Source organism: Nelumbo lutea, chromosome 2 (assembly GCF_056320005.1).
Source record: "Nelumbo lutea isolate HS-2025 chromosome 2, American lotus-T2T, whole genome shotgun sequence".
NCBI lineage: Eukaryota > Viridiplantae > Streptophyta > Magnoliopsida > Proteales > Nelumbonaceae > Nelumbo > Nelumbo lutea.
Window position 1 is genome coordinate 27,291,909 of NC_142685.1, and position 13,272 is coordinate 27,305,180.

General features: G+C 39.9%; 1 protein-coding gene across 1 annotated transcript in view; it reads left to right on the plus strand.

Moving 5' to 3' along the window:
* LOC148869416 (nucleoporin-like protein) overlaps positions 1-13,272 on the plus strand; it is a 63,957-nt gene that overhangs the window by 17,162 nt on the left and 33,523 nt on the right. The window contains exons 3-5 of the mRNA XM_088967336.1: positions 4,070-4,233; positions 4,535-4,748; positions 4,900-5,214. Of these exons, the coding sequence (XP_088823462.1) occupies positions 4,070-4,233; positions 4,535-4,748; positions 4,900-5,214 (693 nt within the window). The remainder of the gene's footprint in view (positions 1-4,069; positions 4,234-4,534; positions 4,749-4,899; positions 5,215-13,272) is intronic.

Below are 13,272 nucleotides of genomic sequence, written 5' to 3' on the forward strand. Positions count from 1 at the left end.
GCGGACATTGAACTTGTTTCTTCTCCCTTGACTATTAGTTTCACCCTCCATCTGTGTTCTCGGCTTCATGGTATCACCACTACCTGTGCTCGCATGTTTGGGGTTGTTGGGACTGAATTCTTCCCAGGCTTCAGATTGATTGAAGAGTAACTTAGATTCTAAGTCTTCCAGGTCCTCCCCTTTTTTCCTTACCTCTCCCTCAATGCTCCCAAGAACAGAGTCTTCCTTTGACCAAGAATTTTCACTATTCGAATCAGCAAGGTTTATCCAGTCTTCATCGTCACCTTTAGAGTTCACTGATTTCTCCCTAGAGTATTTAGGATTAGGACGATCCACCACAGATGATTGAAAAACCTGTCGTGATTGCCATATCCAGGAGTTTTTCCTTGGAGTCTAACGTGGAATAGCTGATGCAGCACTGTTCGTATTCGATTTGAAAGAAGATAGACCCAAATGATGGTCTATCACACCCTCAACCCCTTTAGAAGTCACATGTTCACTTAACAACTCACACGGCTTTAAGCCTGCCCTTTGTGGATCTTGTTTGATTAAGCGGCCCAACACTATTTCGGTTTAAGCCTGCCCTTTCTTCTCTGTGTGACTTGTCAATAGTATTTTCTGCCTCCAAAGTCTTGCTGTCCCTCTTATGCTTTAAATGTTGACCACCTGTACAAGCAACTGCTTGTGCATAGCTTTTAAAATGCACCACTCAATCAACATCCTGTGGGCATAAACCTTTTATAGATTTACCCATCCGAGCCCCTGTTTCTTCGCTTCAGACCTCTGCATTTCCTTTTTTGTGTAACATAGGCCACACATCTGTTCATCCTCTCGCAACATGCCACGTGCACTACCATCTTCCTGCACAGAGACAGCTTCCCCACCGGCAACTTCTTCCTTCCACCGTCGGGCTTCAACGGAGGAGGCAATCCACACTTTGAAGGCAATCCCATCAGAGAAGACTTCTACCCTTCTAGGTATCAGTTCTGGCTTTGCCCCCACCAACTTTAGTCTAATTGCTCTATGGTCATTAGCATCGAATGAAGCCATTTCTCCCCCACAGAGTTTTGATATCTTCTTGAAGACGTTCTCTGACTAGAGATGGAACGGAAGTCCCAAAACTCTCAGGTCAACATCCTTCTTACACTCTACTAGTTTTTCATTACTGGTAAAGGCCTAACAATGTATTGTTATCAAGTCTAGCTCTGTCTCCACAGACGTCACAAACTCCAGAGGTTTTTAATACCCCTCTACAATGATTTAAAAGGTGCACCTGAGGCATGCCTAGGCGCACAGGCGAAGCACATTTTAGGGTATGCACCTCGCCTAGGTCCTAGGCGCAACCCTTTCAAAAGTTGCACACCTAGTGCGCCTGATGTGCCTTGTGCCTCAGCCCAAGCGTGCACCTTTTGAAAATTTGATGCTTTTTTGCTTTTTTTGAACATAGCGGCTGGGCCTTTACCAGTTATCAATCCTAGCTCTGTCTTCAATCTTCAGGATCTTCCTCCAACTCCTTGCCGGCGCAAAAGCCATCCCTCTAATAGTTAAGTTTCTTTTGTACGTTGCCAATTCCCTTTATATTCTCCTAAGACATCCTTTACTACTTTCTTTATATTGTTTTCCATTTCAAGCCAAATATCATTGATCTTTCCATCTAAATTCCAATTCCCTATTATCAATCTGTTTCTAAATTAAATAGTTTTTCCCCTTTAGTTTTTTCCACTTAATTCTTGGACACCTATTTTTTTCCCTATTTCTTACCACCACTAGTCTATGTTGTGTTGTTAAAATTTCACTTGGAGTAACTTTGCAATCTTTTACAGATCATTTGTTCTGTTCTCCTTGTAAGGAAAAAATCTATTTGACTTATGTTTGACCCACTTTTAAATGTTATCAAGTGTTCATCCTTCTTTTGGGAAAAGGTGTTTATAATTCTCATATAAGCTACTACATAATCTAATATTGTACCTCTTGATTCATTCTTGTCCCCAAACCCAAATCTTCCATGCACTATATCATATCTTGCACTTCTCCCTATATGCCCATTTAAGTATCCTGCTAATCTTCTCTTCATTTAAAATTCCTTGGATTAGTCCTTCTAAGTTTTCCCAAAATTGTCTTTTAATGTTATCATCTAGATCCACTTGAGGTGCATAGGCACTAATTATGCTTTTTTTTGATGAATGAAGATAATTTTATTAATCCAGAAAATTAAGGCAATACAGGAAACCCATGATGAGGCACGAGCTGTTACCTCTTCTAGCAGAGTATTACATCAAATTAAAAACAGGAATAAACAGAAATGAAATTACAGAGCAACCCAAAATAAATGTTTCCTTGAAGCCGCTTGCTTAGCTAACCCATCCGCTAAGGTATTTGCTGATCTTCCCACCCAAAGAGAGGTAACAGTCATGCTTCTTGCGAGCCAATTGACTTTCCTCAGTAAGTCTCTGTGTCGCCACATAGCTGAAGCTGGATCTGTCAGCCATCCCACAACAGTTTTGGAGTCTCCTTCAACTACCAAATGCCGAACTCCTAATTGTTCTGCAATCTGAATGGATCACCAAGAATATGAATTTGAGGATACAATGGGTGAGGAGATTGGCAAATGGGTTAGTGATACTCTAGCCAAGCAAGGGGTGAATAGACAATCTTTGTTTTGGGCTTACTTGTAAATTTTTCTGTTTTGTTTATAGAGAGGTAGCATTTTGTGCCTCTCTAAGGGATGTTTGTAATGATTATATTTTCAGAATTAATGAAATCTAACTTCAATTATCAAAAAAATGTTAAATGAAATTTGATATATTGTGTGTGGAATATTGAAATTTGTTGTTAGAATTGATATTGCCTTACCAAATGGTGTTGTATGTGTTTTGATATGAATAATACAATATTATTGGCTTTCTTTTAGTTTTTTTCCAATGTTCCGAGAGCTGAACTGGGCATAGAACTGGAGAAGTTTATGGGTCAGAGGTTTAAACGGAGTCGAACCGTTTTCTTTTAGTTTTTTCCAATGTTCCTTAATTTTTAAAGAAAATAACTAGGGTTCAAGTCTCTTAATTTACATTTTCTTTAAAATACACGCATAATAAAGTAATATGTACAATAAAGAGTCATCAATTAACACAAGTTAAGAGGTGGATTATTGGTAATTAAGCAATATATGAAAAATAAGAGGTCATGGATTCAAATCTTGTTAAACACATGTTAAAATTTCAATTAGTTAAAGACCTGGGTGGTTTCATGAAATTGGGACCGGTTCACCGATTTTCCGGTTAAACTGGTCAGTCAGCTGTTTTTTACCGTTTTTTTAACAAAAGCGGTTATTGGGATAAGACCAAACCAGCCAAGACCCCAGGTCTCAGTTCGACCGGTCTGGTCCAGTTTTCTAAACACTGGTTTTTTCAGTGCAAAATAATATGAAATTGAAATTATAGGTCAATGTGGATTATATCCAACAAATTGTAGGTATTATTTGTCAAAAATCACTGCCTTACTGACTGGGACCCACTTGCCCATCTAAGTGCTTAAGTGACAAGGCAGTATACTGTCGCCTAGTCCCACCTTGCTGCCTGATAACTATGTTTTTGATCTGTCAATGATTCAGAAAAAAAAGAGAAAACTGGAAAGAAAAAGAAACACAGAGAAATTTGTATTATGGTTTATGAGGGGGCTGATGAGTAAGCCCAAGATTTTTTCCTTATCTTGTTTGATTTCCTTTTGGGAGCTGTATGCTGTATTTGTATTTTTTCAATTGGTGAAACTTCTTTTAATTACCAACTCAAAAGATAAATAACAAAAACAGAACCGCTTTCCATGGAATAGATTCCTTATCACGTGAAAGTTGAAACTACCTGCTAACAAGGAATTGCTATGCAAACCTTCGGAGGGGAAAAATCATTTGCTAGGATGCATTATGTGCAAGACAGTCATCACTATCATCTGCACAAAGGGCTGTTCTTTCTAAAGCTTTATAATCTTGCTGATTGCTGTCATAGCCTTATAGCTGTGAGGAACTTCTGGCTGCACTCTTTCATCTTAGTGATCTTTGCCAGCCATTTTAATGCAGATTCAGGTATCCAGATCAAAGGAAGAAGGTGGTCCTAATAAAGAAGCAGGTAGATCAAACTATGGTGGTGAAGTGGATGAACTTGCAGGAGACAAAATGGGAAGCTCATCTAATGTTGAGCTATCTAAAATTGAGCAGCTGGTGGAAGAGAAAACTTTTTCAAGGCAAGTTATTTTCTTCTGTTATTTCCTCCCATCAAAAGTCAGCTATAGTATTTTGAACATTGGGTGCAAAATAGGGTCAATGTTTACATGTACACAAATCGGTAATTTTTCTGGAGATGTATTAGGGGCATATTTCTCATTTGTAAATTTTTTCCTTTATACTGGAGTAGTCTCAATTTTTTCCCTATAAGCTAGTAATTATTAGTATCATACTTTCTTGCCAACTCTTAAATAAAACCTTTTCTTAATGCATGTAACATTGTTCAAATTGTCTTATCTGGAAGCTTTAATATCTGTACAGAGATGAACTAAACCGCTTAACAGAGATATTACGCTCAAGGATTGTTGATATCTCTGATGTTGATGGGCAGAGGAAGGAAAACCAAGACATAACCTCAGGACCAGAAGCTGCAGGGGGCATATTGGTCCAGAATAATCTTAGAACTCCAGTGAGAGAAACAACAGCAGTGAATTTGCATATAGGGGGAACACCAAGCTCTGTTTTCCGCTCAACTGTGAGTTAATATTGATATTCAATATGGTACTTTGAATCATGAAATGTTTTTCTTCACACTTTTTCACTTCTTTCTTCATATTTAGTTACGCTGTTCATTAACACGATGTAATATGTAAATGGCAATGCTTTTTTTTTTTAATTTTTTCTAGATACGTGATGATGTTGGATCTTCTCCAGTAGACATTGCAAAAGCTTACATGGAAACCCTAACATCAGAGTCAGGCCTTCATTTGCAGAGCAGAATATCAAAGGATGAAAAAGATCCAGTACATATTGATGATTTTTCATCAAAAAGGCTGTTATTTTCAGCCCCGTCACCTAAGTCACCCATGTGTTGGCCTGGTGCCATGGTACAAGACCAGCCTGGTTATCTAACACCACAAATTCAAAGAAACAGGATTGGGCTTCACAATTTGCCACGAACTCCATATTCTAGAACTGTTTATTCAAGGTCCAGTTCCAAGGTATATCATGTTTTAATAATATTATGTGGAATTTTATCCAGGTTTATTTCTTTTTGATCTCAGTTTCTTATCTTGTCAGTTGACTGCATTAGAGGGTGGTTTTGATAGATCTATTAGAATTTCACCAACAGAAGGCAATAAAAAAATTCCTGTTTATGGTGGTAAACAGGCAATATTTCATTGTTGTGATGCTTATAAGTATACCTTTAGAGCTGTCAATGGGTTGGGTCTACCCGACAGAACTGAATCAATTATGTTGGTTCTGGTTCTGATTTTTGTGTCCAATTATAATTGGGTCAAGACCAGTTTATTATAGTTTATGTCTAAAGGGTAAATTTCATAGACAGTATATAAGATATTTTTTGTTAAGAATACTTGTGTTATCAACATATAAACAATTTGCTATTTATTTAGTTTTGAAAGGTAAAAAAATTGTGTTAAAAATACTTCTCAGTATTGTACTCTTGTCTTGTTCCTTTATTGAGCCTTTTAGTCGAAGGAGGCGCAGGATCAGCTGGTGGTTTGCAAAGACAACAAATTGTAGAGTAACAATTTTCTTCCCCAGCGAACTCAGAGAGAAGTAACACCTCCTTCGGTGAAGGGAGGTTAGATTGTCACTCGCAAGAGGTGGAGACAATGAATACAATGTAGAAGCCACTTGGGGAAGGACAAGGCCAGGGGTGTTCACATGTTAGTTTGGTTCAGTTCTAGGATATTTGGTCAACTGAATCGACCTGGTCGCATTGGGAATTAGTCACTTGAAACTGACCGACCAATGATGAAAACCAGCAAACTTGGGTTGTATCGGTTTATTTTTTTTTAAATTAAAAATTACAATATAAAATATTTTAAAATAGGAAAGATGGGAATTTTCTCACTTTCCCATATTAAAAAATATAAATTTAAAATATAAAATATTAATATGCATATCTATGATTGGGTCAGCTCGGTTTTGGTCGGTTTACTAATGATCAATTCGAAACCAACCCGACCTCTCAGGTTAGGATGAAAACTAAATTGACCAACTTGGATCGGATTGGGTCGGGTTGTTTGGTTTGGTTGGTTTCATCTGTTTGATGAACATCCCTAGACAAGGTGAAGAACATAGGGTGGTTAGAGTTGGCATCTGAGGCAACTGTAGTTGTTGGATAAACTGCCACCTCCAATAGCAAAGGACCACGACACTCTTTTTCTCAGGTATCAACATTTAATGATGTATGGGGCCTTAACTGTGTGGTTCCAAAGAAAAATGAAAATTGTTTTAATTTTATTTAGGTTACATGATCTTCAGAGACAGAGGGAGAAGATACCATCTTCAGTCACTTAGTCTTCATTTCTCGACAATTTGTTGGCGATGAATGGAGAGAGAGAGAGGGATCATCTTCACCATAGTTGTCAAGGCGATGCCTAGGTGGGCGCTTAGGCGACAAGGCCCCCTTGGAGTCTCGCTTCACCTAATCGCCAAGCAGTTTTCTATAGCCTGTTATAACAAACTTTTATATTCTTAAGTTTTTGAGGTTATAATTATAGAAGACATTTTTAAATTATAATATTCTTTTTGTGTGTCTATATACTAATTTCTTTTTGTTATTTTCTTATTTGTTAGGGTTTAATCAACACAAACATTGCTAAATGCTGTATTGAACCCTCAATGACTTCAAAACCTATATTGCTAAATGCTGAAATTGAGTCTCTTTCTTTTTTGCTTGGGTGTCTTAATTAGGTTTGTTTGGATCTCTCCAAGCCTGATAAGAGGGTTTGGACTGTGCTTCTTTTTTCAAGTCCATCTCTCAACTTTCTACTCACCAACCCTTTCCGTCAAAAGAAATTTGGTGTAGGCCAGTTCCCAAAAAATTATGGCTTTTTGTTGGGAAGTTTTCCATGGGAAAGTAAACACTTTAGACAACCTACAAAAGAGAAGACCTTTTCTCTGTATTTCTCCTAATTGGTGTATCCTCTGTAGAGCTCACGGTGAGGATTGTTACCATCTATTAGTATCTTGCCCCTTTTCTGTAGACCTTTGGGCTTGGCTACTTTCGTTGTTTGGGGGTAGTTGGAGTCTACCAGCAGAAGTTCACATGCTCTTCAACCATTCTACCTTTTATTGGCCTACAAAAATAGGGAGAATTATGTGGAGATGTGCTCGTGCTGCCTTGACTTGGACTCTTTAGGAAGAAAGGAATCTCAGAATTTTTCAAGATAAGGAAAGGAACAACCAAGATTTGAAAGACTGTGTGTTAAACAGGGCAATACATTGGCTGAAGACCTTGGAAATCTTTCATCAATTCTCCTTTAATGACATTTGGAGAAATTGATTAGCAGTAGCAAGGTGTTCATCTTTGTTAGAGTTAGCCGAATAAGGGTAGATTAGTCATCTCACTTTGGTTAAGTTATGAGCTTATGTGGCAATCTTATTAGATGTTCTCTGTCCCATACTTAAGTAGGGGCAGTTTAGTCCTTGTACATTTAATTAGAAGCCTAATCACTATTAAGAGGTCGACTGATAGGGTTTAGCTATCAAGTTCGACAGTTTTTTCATCTTCTTCTTCTTCTCTTCTCTTTCTTCTTCTCCTTACTGGTTCGGACTACAGTAGCTACAGTAAAAACATGGTATCAGAGCGTGACAACTTCAGTTCGTGACTTGTTTTAGTTCGTGCTTTAGTTCTCTCCTTTTCGTCTCTGGGCTGTCAATGGAGAAAAGTGGTTCTTCCCAGGCCTGAAACATCACAACTCTTTTTTTTTTTTTTTTTTTTTTTTTTTCTGGTGCACAAAACCTTCTTTTCTAAGAAAACAACTTCAGCAGTGAATGGTTGGCTGAAGCTCTCAAACGAAGGTTGGTTATCTCTCCTCTGTGTGCTGTTTGTATTTCTGGGTTGAAAATCTTCAAGAACTTGAGAGGACTGATCAGAACCTAGAGAACTAGGTTTGTTGTTGCCCTGGTTCTTGGAAAAATTCCAAGAACAGGCTGTGTTTACAGTGACCAAATGGTGTAAGGGCTGCTACTGTAGGTGGCCAAATGGTGCAAGGTGTAATGCAATGGTACTAGTTGAGTTTTTGTTGGTCTTGTGGTGCCTCTTAAAAGCGTTAAAGCAGGTCTGTATTGTGTGTGACAGCTATGGCTGTGTGGTGGTGCTTGTAATGCACAAACTCTTGACAACAGTAGTGGTGTGACAGCTAGTTGAGTTTTTATTGAGTAGTTGTAAATGAGCTTGCATGTGGTTAGTAAGTGCTGAATTAATGTCGGTGTAGTCTGTGTTTTTTTTTTTGTGAAATCAGTAGTGGTGTGGATAAGAACAAAGGCGTGTGTATCTATCATTGTGTTTAGGGACTGCTGTAGGTTCTGGAACATCAAACTCTTGACAGCAGCACTTAGTTGGTGATTGGGAATTCAGATTAGAGGCAGCATTGAAAGAGTATCATGGCAGCAATGGGAGATGGCTGTAGTGATCAGAAACCTAGTGTGGTGGTTTCCTCTGACTATCTAGGTGTACAGATGACCTCAATTAAATTGAATGGTGAGAACTATGTTCCATGGGCCAAGTCGGTGGAAGTTTTTCTCAAGGCAAAGAGAAAAGTGAAGCATGTGAAAGAAGATAAACCACCGGCTGACTTTCCAGGGTTTGATGATTGGGAACAAGAGGATGCTCAAATCATGACATGGCTATGGAACAGTATGGAACCCAAAATAAGTGCCAACTTCATGTTCTTAGATACAGCTAAGGACATATGGGAACATGCCAAGAAGCTGTATTCTGGGCAAGATAATACTACAAGGGTATACTACAAGGGTATTCTGCAACAAGGAAATAAAACCCTAGAAGAGTACTATGCCAGTATGAAGAACCTCAGAAATGAACTCAATGTCTATCATCCTCTCACTCTAGATGTTAAGGTTCAACAACAACAGAAGGAACAACTAGATGTCACAAGGTTCTTAGTGGGGTTGAAATCAGAGTATGAACCAGTTAGAGCCCAAATATTGGGGGGCTCTACCCTTCCTACACTTGAGGAAGTGTTTGCTCGGCTTCGCAGGATTTCTTTGGGACCGATAGAGAATCCCTCACAGTCTGATAGATCAGCTTTTGTGACAGCCAGAGGAGGTGGATGTGGTACGAAAGGGGGAGGACATGCCTCCCGAGGAGGTCGTGGTGGTTCCATATTTGGCCGTGGGGGTGGTCGTGACTCAGGGGGAGACCGTGGCAAAGAAAAAGGCAGCTCTACAAGGAAGTGTACCCACTGTGGCAGGGAAGGACATTCCGTAAATTTCTGTTATGATCTTCATGACCGCCCTCCCTCTAAATGGGCCAATCATGCTATTGCTGGTGGGGTTGATGTCAGTGATAATCAATAGGCAGACCTAACTCCTCCCACATCTACATCTGTTTCCGGAAGGGAGATGGTGAGTGTACCGCGTGATGAGTATGAGCGGTTCCTTCAGTCCACTTCACAGCACACTACTGCTACACTTGCCCACTCAGGTATAGCTTGCCTGTCATCTAAAACCTCTCCTTGGATTATTGACTCTGGAGCCTCTGATCACATGACCGGGACTCCAGGTGTGTTCTCTTCTCTCTCTGAAACTTCCACATCTCAAACTGTTACCCTTGCCAATGGTTCCTCCTCTCCTATCTGTGGTGTTCGCAATGTTGACATGGCTTCTCTTTCTTTATCATCTGTTCTATATGTCCCCAAGTTTCCATTCAATCTTATGTCTGTTAGTAAATTAACCAAGACTCTTAACTGATCTGTTACTTTTTTCCCTTCCTCTTGTGTTTTTCAGGATCTCAGGACGGGAAAGAAGATTGGTGGGGGGCATGAAGCTGGTGGATTGTATTACCTTGACGGTGGTGGATCGTCAGTTGCACTTCAGACTTCACTCACTCCTCTACAGTGGCATTGTCGATTGGGACATCCTTCTCTCAAGGCACTCAAGATACTAGTTCCGTCTTTGAGTCATTTGTCAGTGTTACAGTGTGAGTCGTGTCAGTTTGGGAAACATCGTCGTGTTTCTTTCAGTCCTAGAGTTGAAAGTCGTATTTTGAGTCCTTTTGCTTTGGTTCATTCAGATGTTTGGGGCTCGATCAAAATAGAGTCTTATAATGGTTACAAGTATTTTGTCACTTTTATTGATGATTGTTCAAGAATGACATGAATTTATTTAATGAAAGAAAGGAGTGAATTATTTTCCATTTTTCAAAAATTCCATGCTGAAATATGTACACAATTTGGTGTTCCAATCAAAGTTCTTCGTTCAAATAATGGTCGTGAATATTTTCTAACTTCCTTTCAACAATATTTAGAACAACATGGCATCATTCATCAAACTTCTTGTGCATCCACTCCTCAACAAAATGGGGTGGCTGAACGGAAGAACCGTCATCTCCTTGAAACAGCTCGGTCTATTCTTCATCATATGAGTGTTCCTAAACGGTTTTGGAGTGATGTTGTACTTACTGCGTGTTTCCTCATTAATCGGATACCCTCCTTTATTCTTCATGGTCGGTCTCCCTTCTTTATCTTGTTTTCCACCTTGTCTTTGGCTGTGTGTGCTTTGTTCACAATCTGAGTCCTGGAATAGACAAGTTGGATGCACGCTCCATTAAGTGTGTCTTTCTTGGCTACTCTCAGACTCAAAGGGTACAAGTGTTACAATCCCATTACTCGGAAGTGCTATGTCTGTCTTGATGTCACATTTTTTGAGTTTGTTCCCTTCTTCTTAGGAACTGAAGCATCTTCGTCTCCACCTTTACTTCCTCTTCCTCTTCCGGTCAGTGATCCCGTTTCGGGTGTTCCTGTTGGAGTTGACTCGTCATCTCATCCAGTGCAGATCCCTACTGAACGACCACCAATTCGGCAAGTGTATACACGTCGAACGACACCGGCCCCTCCTCTAGCTTCTACCTTGTCCGCGGATCCTATCGTTGCTCCTGTTGCTGAACCTTCAGGACTTGACCTACCCATTGCCTTACGGAAAGGTAAACGTAGTTTTACTCTCCATCCCATTTCCAATTTTGTTTCAGTATCTCGCCTTTCCGCCTCACATTGCCAGTTTGTTTCACTATTGTCATCTATTTCCATACCTAACAATGTCCAAGAGGCTCTTAGTTCACCTGGGTGGAGGTAGGCAATGGAGGAGGAACTCTCTACTCTTCAACATACTCACACGTGGGAGCTCACTACTCTTCCCCCTGGTAAGCATGTTGTGGGTTGTAAATGGGTGTATACTGTTAAATACTTGCCAGATGGTAGTGTGGAGCGTCTGAAAGCCAGACTTGTTGCTAAAGGGTATTCACAGTTGTATGGAGTGGACTATATGGAGACCTTCTCTCCAGTGGCTAAGATTAGCTCTGTCCGTGTGTTAATTTCCCTGGCAGTTATGTATGATTGGCCCTTATTTCAACTTGACATAAAAAATGCCTTCCTTCATAGTGACCTTATAGAGGAGGTATATATGGAGCAACCACTTGGGTTTATTGCTCAGGGGGAGGCTGGTAAGGTGTGCAGACTGAAAAAGGCAATTTATGGGTTGAAACAATCGCCTCGTGCTTGGTTCGAGAAGTTTAGTGAAGCGGTGAAGAAATTTGGAATGAAACAATGCCAGGTTGATCACTCAGTGTTCAACTATGACTCAGAAGCTGGAATGATTTTATTAGTGGTCTATGTGGATGATATTGTCATAACTGGCAGTGACAAATTGGGGATCGACAAACTCAAGGTCTTTTTGCAAAATCATTTTCAAACAAAAGACTTTGGGACATTGAAGTATTTCTTGGGTATAGAAGTTGCTAGATCAAGACAAGGTGTAAACCTATGCCAAAGAAAAGATGTTCTCGATCTATTGGACGAAACATGACTGTTAGGTGCAAAACCGACTTAGACTCCTATGGAACCAAATGTTAAGTTGAGCGGTGATACAGGGGGAATATTTGATGATCCTGGAAGGTATAGACGACTAATGGGGAAGCTGAACTATTTGACTATCACGAGACCAGACATCTCCTTTGCAGTCAGTGTGGTGAGCCAATTTATGCAGAACCCTTGTATATCTCACTGGGATGCAGTTCTTAGAATTGTAAGATATTTGAAGGGAGCTCTAGGCCATGGGCTATTGTATAAACCAGGAGGAAAACTTGAAGTAGTTGGGTACATGGATGCAGATTGGGCGGGCTCTGTCTGATAGAAGATCTACTACAGGTTACTGCACATTTCTTGGAGGAAATCTTGTGACGTGGAAGAGTAAAAAGCAGACGGTTGTGGGTAGAAGCAGTGCTGAAGCTGAGTACAGAGCCATGGCACACACTACATGTGAATTAGTGTGGTTGAGGAATCTCCTACAAGAAATCGGGTTCCACATGGATAAACCTATGAAGTTGTACTGTGACAATCAAGCTGCGCTCCATATCTCATCCAACCCTGTTTTTCATGAGAGAACAAAGCACATAGAGATTGATTGCCACTTTGTGAGGGAGAAGGTTCTTACTAGAGAGATAAGCACAGAACATGTAAGCTCAGGTGATCAGTGGGCAGATTTGTTTACAAAAGCCTTAAGCTCAGGGAGAGTGAACTATATATGTAACAAGCTGGGATTATATGATATATATTCTCCAGCTTGAGGGGGAGTGTTAGAGTTATCCGAATAAGGGTAGATTAGTCATCTCACCTTGGTTAAGTTATGAGCTTATGTGGCAATCTTATTAGAGGTTCTCTGTCCCATACTTAAGTAGGGGCAGTTTAGTCCTTGTACATTTAATTAGAAGCCTAATCACTATTAAGAGGTCGACTGATAGGGTTTAGCTATCAAGTTCGACAGTTCTTTCATCTTCTTCTTCTTCTCTTCTCTTTCTTCTTCTCCTTACTGGTTCGGACTACTGTAGCTACAGTAGCTACAGTAAAAACAATCTTTAAAGGCCAAATCAATTACAAGCTGGTCTCCTCCACCCGAACGCTCAATTAAGTTGAACTTTGATGGAAGCAGCATGGGTAATCTAGGATTATCCGGAGTGGGGGGTGCTTTGAGAAATGAGAAGGGAGAGATTTTGTTGCTCTACTCAAGTCCTT